At 44.2% G+C, this 19,593-nt stretch overlaps 1 protein-coding gene across 1 annotated transcript in view; it reads right to left on the reverse strand.

Annotated features, from left to right (window-relative positions):
• pdlim4 (PDZ and LIM domain 4) overlaps positions 1-11,839 on the reverse strand; it is a 44,413-nt gene extending 32,574 nt beyond the window's left edge. Inside the window, exons 1-2 of the mRNA XM_062406580.1 lie at positions 11,424-11,839; positions 1,791-1,942 (exon numbers count right to left, since the gene is read on the reverse strand). Coding sequence (XP_062262564.1) covers positions 1,791-1,942; positions 11,424-11,516 — 245 coding nt within the window. The 5' untranslated portion in view covers positions 11,517-11,839. The remainder of the gene's footprint in view (positions 1-1,790; positions 1,943-11,423) is intronic.
• Positions 11,840-19,593: the final 7,754 nt, after the last annotated feature.

A 19,593-nucleotide genomic window follows, 5' to 3' on the forward strand; every position in this document is an offset into this window, starting at 1 on the left:
CCTCCTCCTCCCCCTCTCTCTGTGTCGTTAACCGTTTCGACGGATGACTTCCACGTTGCCCTCGGCCGCTTTTGAATATGATGCAGAGTGGAAGACAATTTTCCACCTCATATAGTGGAACAATGCAATTTATCTCCCTGTGAAGTCCGCTCAAAAAGGTCACCGTCTGACTCACTGTGTGTGCCCAAGCCCCATTGACTTTGACGGCGCTCTATAGGAGCGGCGGGTCGATCATTCAAACCGTCGTAAACCTGTCATCTGCCGCCATGACTCGACTGCGCCAAGCTGAACAGACCCTCCACAAATAGAAACAATATGGCTTCCCGGACGAGAGGCAGTGAATACAAACATCCCTCAGGCTTTTCAACTTCGAGTCACTTAATGAGCCGCAGAGCAAAAACCATAAGCTGCCTGCGCCGAGGGTCAGAGCAGTAACGACTGATTAGCAGGTGACTAATGCATGAACATTTCCTGATGTGGGATCAGTCTGCACATATTGATTCTCATGCTATGGAAAATAGGCCGAATCCAGAGAGGAGGACCAGACTACCACGGTCTGGTAAGCTCTTTTCTTTTATTAACTCCATACCCCCAGGTTTTATTCATTTTCAGAACTGTAGTATTCAAACACGTGACATAAATTGAGTCAGTTTATCAGACCTCATGTAGCTCTATAGAGCTGTTAACACATGTGCACCTGGAGGTCCCCTTTCAGGCAAATAGAACTAGATGGATGGAGTTAGGTCGAGGGATCTCGTAAATGAGGTTTCTTGATAATAGCTGTTGCATGTTGGTCCTAAGATGTAAAAAACAATGAGGTATAAAAACGTTCATTCATATCCACCCGCCAATGTATTTCAAGTTTATTGTGCATCATAACGTCCCGAGGTTCAGTGACTGTGTTTACACTGATAACAAACATTAAAGCAGGAGAAGAAATGCCGGCGCGTCCATAAAAGGCAAACTTGATGATTGTCCTTTGGCAAAGGCAATGAAATGTGAATACTGAGGAACCTGTCAATCGCGCTTCACCTGCAGCCGCCAAGACGCAGTGGTCAATTCAATCTAACTTTATTTAACTTAGTTTCAGACCCATACCTAGGTCCAGAGATTGTCTTTAAGATACTGCAGTGTGTCTAAACGATCTGGCTGCGAATATAAAAAGAGCAGAGTATTGAAGGAGCAGGCGTTCCAAAGACAGAGGGGCTCGTTGTTAAAACATATTGATCCTGGCAGACTACTGCTGCGCTGAAGGCCCAACGTGCACACCTCTGAAAGGAGATAGTACTATCTAATTTGAGGAGCTGAAATTGGAACACTTGGAAAACAGCCATCTGTGCTGTCACGACTCATGATACGGATCCATAGAAATGCCTGCATATTGCGTCATTTATGCTTTAATGCGGTTGCACGAGTGATCTAGTGCACTAGCCCTGTATGTGTATGGAATATAAGTGTTTGTGTGTTGTTGCTGGTATGGAATGTTGCATATTGGGCGGTATTTTTTTGCCTAGAGAGGCAGAAGTGCACACGCCTATCCTGGGAAGAAGAAATTAGTGCGTTCACCCGGGTGTCATGTTTCCATCACTGCTGACTGGTGCCGGAGCCAATAACAGCTTGTGTCTACTGAGGAGTCATTTGACCCATTTCCACTGCAGAACGTAAGCCAGATGTTTGTGGGTGTTTTTTTTGACCAGTGGATCGGGGGCTTGAGTCATTCTCAGGTTCTGACCAGATGACCGGTGTTGTTAAGTTGCTCTGGTGAGAAAATCCTTGTGTTTGTTTTGTACCTGATGATGTCGAGCGCGAGCTGCCGAGTGCAGGCTTTGATCCTGTTCTGAGCCTCCATGTGAGTCATGCTCTCTGTGCTGTCGCCATTGATGGCCAGGATGGTGTCGCCTGGACACAGGTCGCCTTGGGCCGCCTTGCTGCCTGCTGTGATCTGGAGACAACACACAAAGAGACGCACACTTAGCAATCCGAGCAACACCCGAAACAGCAAATCAAGGGAAAACAAGAAAATGCTTTTTTAAATGGTGTCAAACTGTCAGGGAGACAGAAATACAAGAAGAGTATTAGTGTGGGATTTTGAACGCAGGGGCCAAATTCAACAAGAGCAACTCTCTTTTGATTTACGTAATATTATGCTGGGCAGCACCTTTGGTTTACATTTTGAAAAGCCAGCAGCGACGGCACTGGGATGTGAGAGGCCGCTCGGAGTCTCGATGGAAAGAACTGGAACTTTTTTTAAATTCTGCAAAAAACTCAAAAAACGAACAATCTGCACAGCAACTCCTTCACACTGACAAAAGTCCCATTGATTAACAGGATTTGAACCTTGAAACCTCAACTGTCTCTGTGCAACGTCAGATCCACACAAGCATCTGCTCAACACGTTCTTCTGCCTTCTTGTCACGAATGTCCATATCGCTCTAATGTTGACGATTAACCGAAGACAGTGAGCAGCTTCCTCTCTGCGATGCTTCAAACTAGAGAACAGGCGGATGCGCGGACATCTGAGCACCACGGGGGGGGGGGGGGGCGGGGGGCGGGCGTCCCACTGGGTATCCCTCACCTTCTCAGACACACTAACTAACATATGATAACACTTTTCTGTTATCACAAGCACACACTGACACGCACAACCGTCCCGGCTGTTTCCAGGCCCGCCTCTGACCGGTCCACAACTCTCACGGTGTCTCCAGTCGCTCTCCGTGCGCTGCAGAGCTAGGAAACGTGCGAGGATCCGTTTGACTGTGTTTTTCCAGCCATTAAACGTGCAGAGATCTGCAGCAGCTGGATTCGATCGCCCCGGCCGCACTGTTTTTGTAGGAAATTAAAGCATTAATCCGTGTGACACTTTCACCTGAATAACAGCAGGATTGTGCTACTCTCTGCTGCAGATTCAAAAATGCGTAACGGGGATTAAACCAATGTTCATTCAGAACATTTGTAACCGCAACACGAGGAAGGAGGAGAGGAAGACGTTTTGGCTTGAGCGGTGACAGCTTCTATGACGGCACCACTTTATAGGGCTGCAGCTAACAGGTACTTACACTCCCACATTATTTATTTCACTTTCAATATAATGTTAAAAACTCATCATAGCTTGAATCCTTGTTTCATCTGGCAAACAGCTACAGCAAATATGCGACCGAATAAAAAGAGAACAAGACGGGAAGTGCCACCCCAGCCAAAAGGCTAAAAGGGCTCTGTTGTATAAAAGCACGGGCAACACATGATTTATGATTATTTTCCAGTTAATAAGCACCTTCCATGTCGAGGGCTGGTGATTAATCTCTGTCCTGTCATCCCAGGTTTTTAAGTGGAAACCTCTCGATGAGCTTGTTCGTCTCCAAACCAGAACTCCCACTGTCTGACCCCACAACGTCCTCTAATTATCCTATCACCTTGACAGCTGTAGATTGAGACGTATCGTGTTTGGAACAGTGACACCTTGTGTAGAAGTAACACTTTTCCCTTAGTCGAGTCTCAGATGTGATTGGAGATCCACTCTGGATGAACAGCAGAGAGGAGGAGGAGCCAGAGAGGAGCAGAGAAATGGGACGAGTGTTTTAGGAGCAAAGGCTCACAAGTTCACGCTCCATGAAGCAGATGTGGGGGTCCTGATTTACAGCTTTTTAATGACCCCAATGTCCCTGACTCAGTTCCGGCAAGCTCAGAGGTGAGCGGCATTCTGGGAAATGTGCATGAGTCTCGTGCAAAGAAAGGAAAAGACTCTGAACCCACTTGGTTCATCAGCTGCTTTTGCAGAAATAACATCAATCCCAAATCTGGACAGTATGATCGAAGGGGGGGTGGTTTCAGAATAAATACTTTTTTAAAGAGTATTAGAAATGTCACTGATTGTGTTGGGGGGGGTGTGTGTGTGTTCCTTTACTTATATCTTTGTGAGGACCATTTTAAGCATTGACCCTACAGAATGAGGACATCTTTGGATAGTGAGGACATTTCAACAGTCCTCGCTTTTTCAATGGGCTGTTTGAGAGTTAGGACTTGGTTTTAGGGTTAAGGTTAGAAAAAGGTTTAGGTTAGGATAAGGCATTTAGTTTGCACGGTTAAGATTATGTCAATCAGTGTCCTCACTAAGATAGAAGTACAAACATGTATGGGTGTGTGTGTGTATCTGTGTGTGTGGGGGGGTGGATGGGTGTGTTTGATTTGATTTGACCCTGGGTTGCGTCATAGTGGATTGTTCAAGTCCATAAGTGAGTACTTCAGGGTCAGGCCACGAATAGTTAAGCATGAATCACACGCACACAAGGGCCCACACACAAACACACACACATGCACACACACACACACAGTGGTGGTATGCCAAGTGCCATGGCTGAGGTCGTCACCAGAGGTTAAACATTCCCCTAACGTTAGGAGGGTGTAGAGTGGTGTGGTTCAGAAGTATCATCATCATCTGCTATATTTACACTGCAGATGTAGGTATGTAGTGATGATGGAGCTGTGGAGCTTTAATATTTAGCAGCATTTTCTAATTACTCCAAGCAGCTTTAAAGAATACCATCAATTTGTAGGTGTTTTTTTAACTGTAACTTTTTATTTTTGTCCTTTTACTAACATGCAAGTGACAAAAGCTAAGACATCCATTTCCCCTTCTTTCATGTGTTGACAGAAATAAGATTAAATTATCCCGAATTAAAAATAAGAAGAGACATGCGTCTGAGATCTGGGGCGTGTGACGGCAGCTAATAAACAGTTATCTTGGCTCAAAGGCAGAGGGAACCAGAATTGCTGTGAACTATGTTTGGTTTCTGTTGTGAGGCAGAAAAGACAAATAAATGAAATAAAAGTCAAACTTTGACGAAATAAGAAACTGACTTTAATCCCATCTTCACCCACTTCTCTCACTCAGACAAATCTGCATGAAATCCTGACTTCAGGTTTAACTTTGACGTTACACAACATATACACACACCGGACAGGTCTTTATTATATCATTATACTGATTGCACGAGCAGCAGTTGTGGCTTTGAGGCGGAATCGATCCCACAGAGAGCGACTTCACCGGGTGCTGGGCAATATAAACAGTCACATCACAATCGGTGACATAGTTAAACGCTACCAGACGAGGCGGTTAGCAAACGACAACCTCGTGTCACAACGAGTCATGGTGTGGCACGCTGACGCCTGACGATTGTGGTCTCACAATGGCCGTGTGTCTCTGTGGGTCTGAGAGGGAGACGGAGGGAGACAGAGGACACAGGTGGACCGTCCATGTGAAAAGTACAGTGCACATTAAAGCTGCAGCCGCACGCTGAGTGTGACGTCAGCCTCAGGGGAGAGTGAGACTTTCTTTTATTACAAGATTTGAGCCATAAAATCAAAGTGGTGTTGACCTTAAGCACAAAAAAGGAAAGAGATGAGGGACAAATACTTTCATTTTAGCTTCTGTTCTAAGTGTTGAATAGTTACTGCTGTTAGGAAATTTAAAATGAAGTAGAAGTAGTTTATGAAGAAGTAGTTTATGCTGAATACAGTGTATATGTATAATATAGTATCAGTCAGAAAGCAGTTTGTAGGCACAGACATCGAAGTTAAACTGCTCTGAACTGGACTGAAAATCGTTGTGGGTTATGTTATAAAACTGTTATAACATAACTTTTCACTGACTATGTCATCCTGTGTAGTTCATACTGAAATAATTCCATTTAATCCAAAAAGAATGAATGTTTTAACCATTATGATTTTAGTTTTAGATCAATTAGAATATGATCATGAAAATAACAATCTCCCAAAGAAAATGCTCCATCACAACTGACTGTTACCAAGTTCTCCTACCGCACATATGGAGATTTAATCACAAGACAGGGGTCATTTAGTGTTGGATATAAAAAGAATAAACGTTCGAGCTGTTTAGAGCTTTCGCTTTAGTTGGATTTAAATAGGAACCCTAACCCTAACACCAACGTCCCTTAGCCTCTACATCAGTGACCAGAGGGTTAAATTATATCCACATTCAACCTGACCCGATCATGTAAACACCTCTTGACCTGTAAAAACCAGCGAATCAACTCGTGGTGGGTTGTTTCCAAGCTTTGTGAAAGAGGAACCTGTCGCTTCTTAATGTTTTTCTCATGCGTGAATTCCTCAGAGGCTTTCTTTTCCTTCTCAGCTGGGTGGGATCAGTGAGGCGCACATCTCAACAACAAGAGAGAATAATTCCTGGCAGCATGTCAGGCGCCTTTGTTTGCTTGTTGGACGCCCGATAGGAACCATGGTTATGACCTTGGTGACGCTTTTGGAGAAGCATTACATAGCTCGGGGTGTGAGTCTCTCGCTGGTGTGTGATTATCACACTCAGACAAAGACACTGCGTCCGCCAAGACCAACAAGAAACACCGTCGCTCATGATTTAATTCAGTATGTAAGGTTAGACTTTACTGAGGGCAGGGGAAATGGGAGAGTCACTTGGTGCTTAATAGCACGCTGTAATGCATTTGTGTGTCTGTCTAGGATGACCACGATATCGCTCATCAATGTTACTCATCAATAAACGCGTGGAGATCCCTGTGAATCTGAATCGTGATGTCATTAATAATCACTCTGACTGGTTTTTGCAGACACTTTCCCTGGAGAGGTCTTTGTCACCATGTGAAGTTTCAACATGTTCATGGGGCAAACAAAGACGTGGATGTGGTGATCATCACTGACTGAGATGACAGGCAGTTGGAAGGGAAGGCACATAAATCAAGACTTAGTTCATAAGATGAGAGGAAGCCCAAGGAAGAGCAGTGTAGGATATGTTGCTATTTGGACACGTGATCTGTTCGATATCAATGAAATTTGAACAAACAGGCGACCAGTGCTCCTGCAGCATCAGCAACCCGGGACTCTTCAGTGTTACGAAGTTTGTGACAACATGACAAAAGCCTGTTTCACAACAAGGGCAACAAAAACGAATTCTGTATATCGGGAGTTCTGCGTAATGAGTCGAGATTCGCCGGACTTACAGTAAACAGATGAACAGCTCTTTGTGCAGCAGAGGGGTTCTTCATTCCAAACAGACATGTTCAGAACGGGGACTTGTCCAAGTCAATATAAAGAGAAATACTGGAGGAACTTCCCGCTTTCATCACAGCCTTTAACACAAAAGCACTTTGACTATTCAACAATGAAAGACCAGGACTCGCGTGAACATCAGCTACAGACGTTCATACACCAGACCGCCAGATGAGGAGGAAAACGCTCGGCCACAACCCAAGGACTCACATTGTCTCCTCCGCTTTACGGACTCAGGAACTTCACATAAAGCTTTGATGACAACAGGAAATTCCTCGACGGTGCCATGAAGCCGATATCTCTGTTTCTAATAGAGCTGCTGGCATCTGGAGAAAAGGAGCGACGACCAGCAGAAGAAACCGACCCATGTGGCTTCAGGTCACATGTCGGGTCCGTGTGGCAGGGAGCTGGACAGATGTACGCTCCCTGGGTACAAGGGACATTGAGTTCATGTGATGTATACCCGCTAATGCAATCAAAGTTATAGTTGCTCCTAATTCATTCGCCTCAATACACTTGTCTAATCAGCATAAGACACGTGAAGCGTTATGATTCGTTAGGGCTTTCGCCTTTTCTCTCTGTAACGCTATAGAATTCCAGAAATTCCACCAGCAAGATGTGATACGTGGGGACTTACAGATAAAGAATGAATAAGGACGAGGAAGGTGCAAATACAATGAGACTCTTTTTCTCTCTGCTTTATTTATTCCTTGAAGGATAAAATCATATTTTTAACTTTATGCCTGAAGGAGATTTTAGTCTTCTAAATCATTACTCCAGTCTGGGTGTGATCCCTTTACCTCTCTGCTCCCATCAATCACAATAAATCCATTACAAGGAGGCATCTGAGGCATGTGTATGTGACCAGTGGGTGCAGGAGGAGTTCATACAGGGACCGATAACCCCTTGAATGAACATTTAAAATGAAAATGAGTGTGTCAGTGTTGCTTTAAGATAACTTTCCTTTGAATCCATAAACAACATTCAACTGTTTATCAGATTCTCCCACTTTGATAAGAAGGTATCGGTCTGCCTGTGGTTGGACTTTGACTGAATATTGTTGGATTGAAGAATACCAGTTTGAAACATTCTCTGGTTCCAGTTTCTTAAACATGAGGTTTTGTTGGTTTTCTCTTATTTTGTGTCACTGTGGTTTAGTTCTTTCACGTCAGGATGAATGATTGAGCAACACACACTTTGAAGACATTGTGTTGGAATTTGTTGTATTTCACTCACAAAACAATAAATAAAATACTAAAAAAAAAACCATCCACTCACCACAAACACAGTTAAAAGAACTTGTGCGAAACCCGAACTCTAAATAAGCCACATAAAACTCGGAGACAGGAAGCTACGCTGGGATTCGGGTCATTATTTGAACAACACTCAGCTGTAAATTCCTGTCCAGCAGACGACTGTTTGCCCGTTGGCAGGACTGACAGGCGTCCTGCGTCACCCGCTGCCCGGACGTCGGCTCACAAAAGGGGCTTAAACCACAGCTGCCGTATTCAGCGTGTCCTCTCGAAATGCTTCTGCGGTTACACAAGCGATATTTTCATATTCGTCTGCGTCCCCGCCGGTTTTCCTCTGTCGTGCGCACGCAGCCGTTTAACAAGCTGCCACCGCGTACACAGGCATGTTATCAGGGCGAATGTTTCCAGAGTCAAGTAGACGTGCCGTTAACTGGCGGGAGTCCTAATGGGCTGACAGGAGACTAATGGGCCCATCCCGGGACATTACCACCTTAAGCAAAGAACCAGCTGCTGCCAGCAGACCTTGTTTTCTGGTATTTACAACTTTCACTGTCTCCCAGGTGCTTCGTGGCATCCGCTTTCAAGTATGCAGAAATAAAGAGGAAGGGAGGAGATCTGTCAGTCACGCAGAGCAAAAGGTATAATCAGAAGGATTATGTAAAGAACTGTAAAACTTCAAAAGAAACAAAAGTTTTTTTCGGTCTTTTCTTTTACTCTACAGAGCCACATCCTCCACACTGTTCTGGCTTGTACGAAGATTAGGTGATATAAAAAAATCCCCCAAAGAGACATTTTGGATCCTGTAAGACATAAAGCATCTCACTCTGAAACTCTCACAGGCGCACTCCTCGTCTCCCACCATGCATCTCTCTCCGTGTCACCGCTCAACACCCTGTAATTGTCGTCTTGGGCGCGCAGTGTACGACAAGAATGCAACAAGCGTATGACGGAACAACGAGTTTAAGAGACACAGCGGCAATGAATCACAAACTCAGAAGGCAAGCAGCTCCCTTGACATGAGGCGAGAAGACACTGTTCCCATCACTGAGTTTATTTTTCTAAGTTTCTGTTGAATTTTTTCCTTTGACCAGCTTCTGTGAACCAGAATATGAGACACCAGTCGAAAGCAATTACAATGTCGTGCCAGTAGAAAGCTTTTTGTGTTGTCAGCTGATGTGTCAGAGATACAAAAGGCTCCGAGAGGTGTAATCCTGAATCTCTCAGCCGAAACACATGCCTCTGACATTGCTTTTTCATTTAGCTAAACGCGCCTGCATCACAACAGCTGCTTCCCTCTCTAATTTTCAAGCCAAGAGTTCTGGAATCAGCCTCAACCCCATTATTTATTCTTGCAAACAGCTTTTCCATGTTGCTTTTATTGCCACCTTATGCAACTGTCTGCAAAGTGAAACGAGTAATTAATTTCACTGATGCCGTCATCACTGAATTACGCAATGTTCACACACACACACACACACACACACACAAACACACAAACACACACATAAAGAACTCCCCCGTTGCATGCCATGGTTTTTCATATTGGCAGCAATGCAAGCATGAACAGATACTGGTGAGTAATTGTGAGGGTGATTATAGTGAAACCGCAGCTTGCCTACTGTACAAATTACTACAAGACGTCAGGAAGGTACGTGTCACGAAAAAACCTGACACGGCCCGAAGCGGCACAGAGCAACATCTGGTCTTTAACGTAAGCAGTGAGGACAGGAGAGATGAGGCCACAGTGTCGGTTTCACCATTTTTTCCAAATGACTTCTGGTGTTGGGCAAAGACTCAAGTTGGAAACGCCGCTCCGTGCAGATAAGTGAATCATGGAGATCAAACGTACAGCGAGCGATCCACACGGCCAATCATATCTGAGCCCTTACCCAAACAGGACATTTAGGTACAAAGAGCTGTGAGTGTTTGATTTCTGGATTTTTTAGTTGACATTTCAAAACATCCAGCTTTCGTTTCACTTTGATTATGAAAAGAAAGTGCCACAAGCAAACCTTCAGACAACTGTGAATCACACAGCATCACACAGCTCTCCTTCTCAGGGATAGGTTTTCAAACAGGGAGCACTTCAGGTGACCTTCAGCGGCCGTCTGCTCCGCTCGGAAAGTCGTTAATTGCCCGCCGTAAATCTAAAAGCTACACCTCTGGTCTGAAGCGCAGAGGGCCCTGTAGTTAAAGGGCCGGTTTGGGGCCGGTGATGCAGCTGCAGAGCACAACACCTGGAATCCCTCAGCAGCACCACTGAGCTCTGATGAAAAACAAATGTCAGCGCCCCTCCACCCCCTCCCTCTCTCTCCACAAGCCCCGCAGCAGCATCGGCCCTGTGTTTACCCAGGCTGGGATAAACTATAGGCTACTGCCAGATCCACTGCCAGCACACTGACTCCTGACCCATATTCCGAGGGTCAGGGAAGTTCACAGAGGTTTGAGAACCGCAGAGCCACCAGGTCAACTCACAGATAAACACATGCAATAATAATAATAATAATAATAATAATAATAACTTTTCACCTCCTTCACTCTGTGAAAAGTTGGAAAAATAACATTGAATCGCATTATTTCTATATTAAAAGTTAAGTTAAACTAACCTTTGACCTGTTGGATTTTTTCCGTATATTGATGATATTATATATGATTTTTTGCTATGAGATTAATCTTTAAAAATAATCCTATATATATATATATAAATAATCTCGCATAAATTGACTCTATAGATGACGTTCACAGACCCTTGATCAGCCAATATGACTCAAACCGAACCGTCCACTTCAGCTGCCAGGAATCAGACGCCACCGTCTGTCAGCTTCTCCTAATACGATTACAGTTCCTGCTGCGAGGGATAACGGACCTGGACCTGATCTCAAATCTCATCTAGGATGAAGTAGCAGGTCACGATTTTAGGATGACTCACTCGAGCTTTTCAACTCGTCAGGTAGAAACTTTGTGAGGATGAAAACGTTGTAAAAACCACATTTTTGTCATAATTTTGTGCGTAAAAATGTAGAGAGTCTAAGGTGAACCGAGGGGCTGACGAGTGGCTCCGGCGCTGCGTATTTGCGCACATGCCGAATGAATGGACACGCAACGGAGACACCGGACAGTGAAGCTTGCACCTACCCTGGAGATGGTCAACGGCGTGCTGAAGTCCCGTCCTCCCACCAGGCGGAAGCCCCAGGGAGAGGGTCCCTTTAGCGTCACGGTGTGGGACATGTTTGGCACGGACACTGCGAGAGGACACACAGACAGACGGATGGACGCCGAGCAGGGACACGGACGCGCTTCCTTGATAGAGTGCAGTGGAAAGAGCCGACGAGAGGCAGCCGGAGTCCTGCGCCTGGAGCTGCTAAGCAACGATGTGCCGACCCTGAAAAACTTTCCTCCTCCTGCCTCAAGTTTAAATAATGAAGCCGCCTGTGACGCGCGGTGACGGCTGGTCCTGCCCCCCGGGCTGCCCCAGCTCCTCCTGCCCCGCTCCAGCCGCTCTGCGCCGGGTGGGAGGGACGGAGCTTGTTCGGAGGCGTCACGAGAATCAGCTTCCTGTTCAGCGACAGGTATGAATGTGAGTGATGGGAGTCAGAGAGCTGAATGGAGGTGATCTGTTTACTATGAAGTTTATTTTCCCCATTAATTCATACATTCATAAATACAATTACACACACACGTACATACATAGATTCACACAAACACACACACACACACACACACACACACACACACACACACACACACGCATACATTCATACATGCTGTCCTTTTTTTCTAACCCTAACCCTTTTTTCTGCATTTAGCCAGTAGCTCCCTCATCAATGAGATAAGTAATTGAGTAATTCCAACAATTGAACTTGAACTATCTGTATTTTAAGAAACATTATAATCTTAAACATCAATCCACGTGTGATTGCTGGAAGTTTGAGATTAGTCATTTATTTGATCTGTTTGTTATTTGGAAGTAAATAGTGTAAACAGGACTTCTATTCGGATCGAGAATTGTCCCTCATATGACATAACACCCATTTGATAATCAGCATTTAAGAAAAGCCCACAAGAGGATAAAACACCATTAAAGTAAAAAATTACAATCGAAAATGTTGTAATGCTGATGACTAGGCCATGTTAATATTTAATTTAAACCAAAGTATCAGACAAAGTGAAAGTTGGAGCTTATGCAGATGCTGGAGGAGAAAAGAGTGCAGTATTATAATTCATCCTGTGATGAACATGACTGTGAGACATTTCAATAGAAAACCCCAACAGACTGTAGAGCCACTAACCAGCATGACCAAAAATAAATGAAAACCTAGATGGTGGAAGCAGAAGAACCTGCTGGTCTTCGGGTCCTTGGAGGATAATCTGGACTTCCACTTAAAACTAGGAGGCCGGTCGCTCACTGATCAGGGTCTTAAGCTAAAAGCAGCAAGGCCTGACGATCACCTCCAACCCCCCACCGACAGAAAAGACCTCTCCCACATGTCAGGGAATATCCCAGTATCCTCTCCGTCCCGCGGCTTCGATTCTCAAACTCCTCCAGTCAATTACAGAGTGAGTCGCTGAGCTGTAGTACAATTTTTTCTAACTGCACAGCCCATGATCTCATAGACATTCCTGGGAATCAGTCTATTTTTTTTTATTCTTCAGACGACTGCCGGCCTGTGGGGCTCCGTCTGAAGGTCTGACTCACCTAGAGGCAGACGCTCACCCGTCCCAGTTTCTGTCTCGGAGAGCGACGCTGAGGTCAGACCAGCTGGATCTAAAACATCACGCTTCATCACGAGTGACTCTGTTTTTGATGTCTCGTATAAACTTTGGACAATGAGCGGCTGTGATGCAACGAGTCACTACGGATGCACACGGGGATGATTAGAGCCGACACACTGTTTTTACAAGAAGAACAAACAAAGAAGAATCAGATTAAATCCTGAAATACACCACATTTAGCGACTATACAAGACATTTGTATAAACGCGGGTAAAAAAGTTGATATAAGAGTTTGCCCTTCTGTTTCTTTCCCCTTGTGAGTCATGTACGGCGTCATGAAATGGTAACCAACGTGCCGGGAACCTTGCTGTCTTGCCAGTGAAGCATATTGCATGATATGAGGGGGAAGAAATGCTGTGGCACATTGTTTAAGTACAAAAAAATGTAAATTGTGTGCGCGTCAGAAAAGTTGCGCTGGAAAAGTTGTTCCATCCGCATCTGGACAACCAAAATAAAGAAGAAGAACGAATCAGCCCTGTCACCCGGTTGTCAAGTTTCCATCACTGCCGATCGGAGCTGAGGCCGATAACAGCCTGTGTCATTTGACCCGCATTATATCCATTCACATCGCAGACAGAAGCCAGATGTTAGTGGTTTTTTGGACCAATTGAAAAGACACTTCAATAGAATTTATTGTAAAGACACTTGAATCAACCCCTATAGACCTTGGATCGTAGAAATTAGCTCATAGATAATCCATCAGGTGCTGACAGCGCTCATTTTCAATTCTTGGACATACTGGTGTAAAAGAAACACTTTCCTTTTTCCATATATTCCCTGTTATCACATGTTTTACAGCAGGACATTTCCGCAAGTGAAAAACATGACTTTGTGTGTCGACATGTAAACAAAGGTAACCGTCACATTTCAGCAGGTGTCACTGAACAGTATCCACAGACTGCTCCCCTAGTCGTTACATCAAAGGCTGGCTATCCAAAGAGCAGTCAGCGCTGGAGAGTTATTGTGCAGATGAGCCTGCCGACAGTTCGGATATGTATCTTCTTCAAAGCCCGTCGCCGGTAAATCTGAGTCAAACTACAGAGAGCTGCAATCTCCCAAGCCCCCCCCCCCCCAGATGACTATCATTCGACTTTTTCGGAGAAGTCCTCTTTAAACGCCGACAAATCTATTTACTCCCTGATTTTGACTGTGCATTGCGCAGCCAGGAGGAACCTGGGGGAGGCAGGTAGGACAGGCGCTGATGTAATCACGCGCCGCCGGCCTCCGTCTGGATCATTACTGCTGTCAGGGAGGATGAGCTCATCTGAGCTGTTGCTCGAATGCTGATTCCCCAGCTTCTTCTCTGGTAGAAAATAGACTCCGATGGTTATTAATGTTCCCGAACAGCATCCAGCAATCAGCAAAACATTTCTGGGTAAAATCCTCGCTGAGTCTCTCAAGCTCAGCAAGAAACGTTGCGGACAGATGTGTGTTTTTATTAGAATACCTGGGGTTTTTAACATTGTTCCTCTGCCCAGATGAATTTGAAATATGTCAATGTTGTGCATGTTTTCCCAAAGGCTGCACACTCGTAACCCAAATGTAATGTTTACAACAGAACTGAAAAAGAAAATAATATTACAACATTTAGTGTATTTAATCAAAGTGGAAAACCTAGAAAACTCTACAAAAACTAACAGCAGAAATACTCAGTACTTGTATACAATGCATTCATTTATTATGTGATATGTGAAAGGAGATAGTGACCCACTATAAACCCATGAACCATTATCAGCCCACTGCAGTTCACGATTAAAGATTTGAGGCGGTAAATGTGACACCAGAAATAAAAGTATAATAGTGTCAAAAAATCTTTGCAAAAACACTTTGGAGTAGTAAAAAGTTATGTAGTTAAGTAAGTCATAAAAAACTGAATTTTAATAGGCTTCATAATAAAATAAATGCACATAATAGACCGAAAGTGTTCTGCTCAAATTTAGATGGGAATTTCAGCTGTTTGAAGGGATGTAGATTTTATGGCTCTGTTTCTTTCTGAGAGCTGGTCGTTTTGTCTCTGTAGGGGGTGGGGGGGTCTCCTAGGTTTATGTGTAGGTGGATAATGAGTGGGTGGGATTTGAATCAGCCCCCCCCCTCCCCCCTCGCCCTTCTCAGTGATGGAAATCTTTTAGCAGCTGAAAAGCCACAAAGTTCTCTCAGGAGGCCAAAGGACAGATATTGGACTCAAGTCATCGAGAAGAAGCCACTGACACAAAAGTAAATTCTACTGCTGTGACATCACTGACAAATATTTGCTAACGTGTTCCCCTCAGTAACTCACATTTACAATTTTAATACCAGAATGACTTCAGCATCATGAACCCAATTTTGACTGAGTTCCAAACGTCTGCTGTAGCAGCTCCTGATAGGTTCCATATTTCCTACAATAACATAAAGATTATAGATGATTTTTTATTCAGTTTTCGTGCTCACACATCACTTGGTACCCCTCTATTGAAAAGGGTTAATTCTTTGGTTGGACACAGGCAGGAAACAATGGTGCCACTAATCATCGCTGGGGCCCGGAGCGCCCCATGGGGGAGCAAATAGTTCTCCGGGAATCATGAAGCTTAATTTTTTGTGGCCGTAATATTGCTGAGTCAGAAATGAAAAACAGATGATCTCATACCGTAAGAACACCACAGACCCGGAGCCATCCCGTAAGAATGCTGCAGACTTGACATCAGCAAGTTGATGTGTTGAAGAATAATTGATCATGAATAGTTGATACGGGAGGAAATACTAATCTCGAGGAGTAACTGTGGTTTTTTGGAAAAAAGAATATAAATAAACCTTGATGCAGCTTGTCCATCGTCGGCCGTGTTGTGAACGGTTGTCTCTTGGCCACACACACTGACCAGATGCTAGCAATGAATATTTAATGTGGTGCCGCAGTATTACAGTTGTTGGAATAACAAAAACAGATGTGCTGTCCATTAACATGAGATACAATCGAAAACGAGAATAAAATATTTGCTCACTGTTGAGACAGCGTGCTGACAGGGAAACAAGGGGGCTTTATGTGCAAAGTTAAACAACAAGCTAAATGAAGAACCCCACTCTCACCCCACACTCTCTTCGAAGTGTCCTTGGCAAGATACTGAACCCCTAAATTGCCCCCCTTTCACTGTCAGTGTAACTTCTCACACTCAGCAACTGAAAACCAACTGATAATTTATCATAACTGCAGGTGGAGGGATATCAGGGACGTTTGGGAATCACAAGTCAAGCTACGCATTACGCGAAACCGTAAATCACTCAAAGGCATGGAGAAGAGCAGGAGCTGGAACTGCTTGTTAAAATGTTTCCAATGAGACTGCGTGTTACATGAAATTCCACGCATGTGCTTCTCATAAAGAGGCATGAGTACAGTATGTATGTATACATGTATTTGCATGAGTCTAAAATATGTTATTATGTAGCTCTGGCTGTGCAACATATCTCATCAGGGGCCCGACATTCCTGGTTGGAGATGTGGCAAGCCTGTTTATTTTATGTTTGTATTTAACATTTGAGACATGTACGTGCAAAATACTCAAATGCCAGTGCGAGAGTATAGACTATGCTTTGATTCTATGTAAAAGAAAATGCAGAAGATAAGAAAATGAATAATACAGAATACAAACTAGGACACAAGGCTGGACTCTGACCTGCGGGTCGTTGCAGCTTTTTGACCAGCGCTGTGCTAAAAGACGTGTTGCAACATGTCACCTCCTCAACTGCTCAGTTGTTTTGAGTAACAACTTCAAAACTCATTGTTAGTTGCATAATCGCATCGAGAATTATATTTTATTTGTGATGTTCCGTAATAATCCACCCAAGTTATCTGCCTCTATGAGCGTCTCGTATTTTGACATGGAGCTTATTTATATCCTGAATTCAACAGGGTCTCCACCCTAAGTGGCCAAAGAGGCTTGAATACTGTCAGTGTACCAGTAGCGGGCTTATCGGTCGCCTGTTGTTAATTACAATAATAAACATGCATTTAAGGTTTTGGGATGGTCACGGTCGGGTTAGGTTTAGACCTAAAAAAAAACTACTTGGTTAGGTTAAGGAATATACTGTGGTTGGGGTTACATTAAGTGTTTCCTTTAGGTTAGAGGACCTAAGTCATTGTGGCTATAATAACAGGTTAGAGAGTTGGTTCAAGGTTGTGAAATGGTCACGGATCAGTTATTAAAATTGATTATTGATTTTGCATCCACCTCTATACCTCTCCTTGAGGTATAGAGGCCCGAGCCCTCGGCTAATGTAAGCAGCCACAAACCAAATGTCAGATTTAAATACAAGAGATTGTTGTGTGCTTCTTGTTCCCTACTTACTGTGAGTGTTTGAATCTCCCAACAATGTTTGTTTATTTCACATGGAGGGGATGGTGTTTATAAACTATACTGCATCCAGCCACCAGGGGGCAAACCAGATGTTTTGGCTTCACTTTTTGTGAGGTGTTGTTTCATAAATCTTTAAAAACGTTCTATAAATCTCGTCTTTTGATATTTCCAACTAATTTAATTTTGGAAACTGTGTCTTCTTCCATCTTTCTCACACTTTCCTCCCTTCTCCAAATCTCTCTCTCTCTCTCTCTTTATCACACGCCCCCTCTTAAAGAGTGTCTAATCAAGCTCACCAGGATGAGTCATCAAACCATTTCAACCAAGACATCCACTGAAACCTAAACGAGCCGTAGACAGCTCCCAACTGACACCAACACCCGGTCATTACACCAGAGTGAACCCAGCGCTCTTCATCTGCTGCACTCGCATGTAAACAATCCACGTTCAGAAGGAGCCATCGTCAAACAGGCCCACAGCGTCGAGGAGTGGACCGAGGAATTTATTTCTGTGCTATATAATTAAAATGGTTAAACGTGCAGTGACCTGAAAGTGACCGACATCGTTCGACCTGGAAGTTAAAGCACAGACAGACAAACGGGTAAAGAGGACATGACGCAATTCAAAAAGGACCGAAATGAAACGGCCTGTTACCTTTTGGATTTCGTGGATCATTCGAATTCAACACTGCCAGATGAGGTTTGATCTTTCTGGGCAATTAATTGATTACAGTTGTGGTTCCAGTTGGAAGATGCCTCATTGAGGAACAAAAGAAAAAGTCGAGAGCACCGATCAACATTTGGCCTCCAGAATGAAACAGAATAAATCAACACAAGGCACTGAACCCCCGCCCGTGGAGAACTACAATAAAGGGAAATGATGCTTGGGGCCACGAGTTTGGCTTCGGTATCATCTGAAATTGATTGAAATCGAATTTAATCTTTATTAAATAACGCCCCCCCTCACACACAGAAATTACTCCAGATCAACACTATAACAGTGCTCCCTTTGTGCCCGTGTGCTGGATGTTTCGAAGCTGCTGGGAAACACAAATGTTTCTCACGTGTACACATGCCCGCTGCCGACAACTGAGATCAGCACATTCACTTCATTGTGTTTACAGTTGATGTGCAGAAACACAGAGGGCTGATGCCAGCCAGCAATCCTGCATCTGTGAAGGCCTGTGAAACCAATCTATTCAACACATCTACAACAACATATATGTGAAATGTCAATGTGCATTTTTCTTCTTCAGTATAGTTCTGAAGTACCTGTACTTAAAACTTGAATACTTTAACTCTGTGCTGCTCTGTACTGCACCACCGCGAGTTCTGGCAATCTCTCTGAGGATCTCATCCTGGTACCTAACGACATGGAGGTCTGTTGGTCACTGACCCACCGTCAAACCTGTCAAGGTGGATGATGTGACGGGGAGTGTACCATTCACCACGGCGTCTCCAGACTCTGTAACATGTGCTCAGTGTGAACCTGCTCTCATCTGTGAAGAGAACAGGGCGGACCTGCCAATTCTGGTGTTCTCTGGCGAATAACAATCGAGCTGCACGGTGCTGGAAATATGCAAACCAGTAGCCTGCTGGAAGTCGTTTTATCTGGCTCTGGCAGTGCTCCTCCGGTTCCTCCTCGCATAAAGGAGCAAATACCCTCTGCTGGGTTGATGCCCTTCTACAGTCAAGCCCTCCTCGTGTAACGGCCGGTTTCCTGGTACCTCCTCAATGCTCTTTGGACTATCGGTGCAACCTGATTGGGCTGCAGGTTCCGCCCTATGGTACCAGTGGTGAAGGACACAAGCAAAAGACAAAACTAGAGGAGAATCGTTTAGGAAGGAAAAGGATAGAGCGTTTTTCTGTGGTCAGCACATGGAAAACCGTTCCCTTCTGGCCTCTCCATTGAACCGGTTGGTGAAATTGATTCACAATCACTTGTGTTTTCTATAATTGACGGATTGAAATCCCCGAAGTTTAGCTGACTTGGTGTTATACTGTCACGATAAGTGTTTTTGATTTTGCATAATGGTAATCTGTGCAGTTCCACATTGAAACATGTTAAATAATCCAGATCAGTATGATCAGATCACAACTAATGCAATCCTGTTTACCTTAGCCTCAAAACTGGAGCAAATAAAACCAATCAATATGCCACCAGCGTTCCCACTAAACAACTGCATTTTGCCACTTTCACTGAAA

The sequence above is a fragment of the Platichthys flesus genome, chromosome 15 (assembly GCF_949316205.1).
Source record: "Platichthys flesus chromosome 15, fPlaFle2.1, whole genome shotgun sequence".
NCBI lineage: Eukaryota > Metazoa > Chordata > Actinopteri > Pleuronectiformes > Pleuronectidae > Platichthys > Platichthys flesus.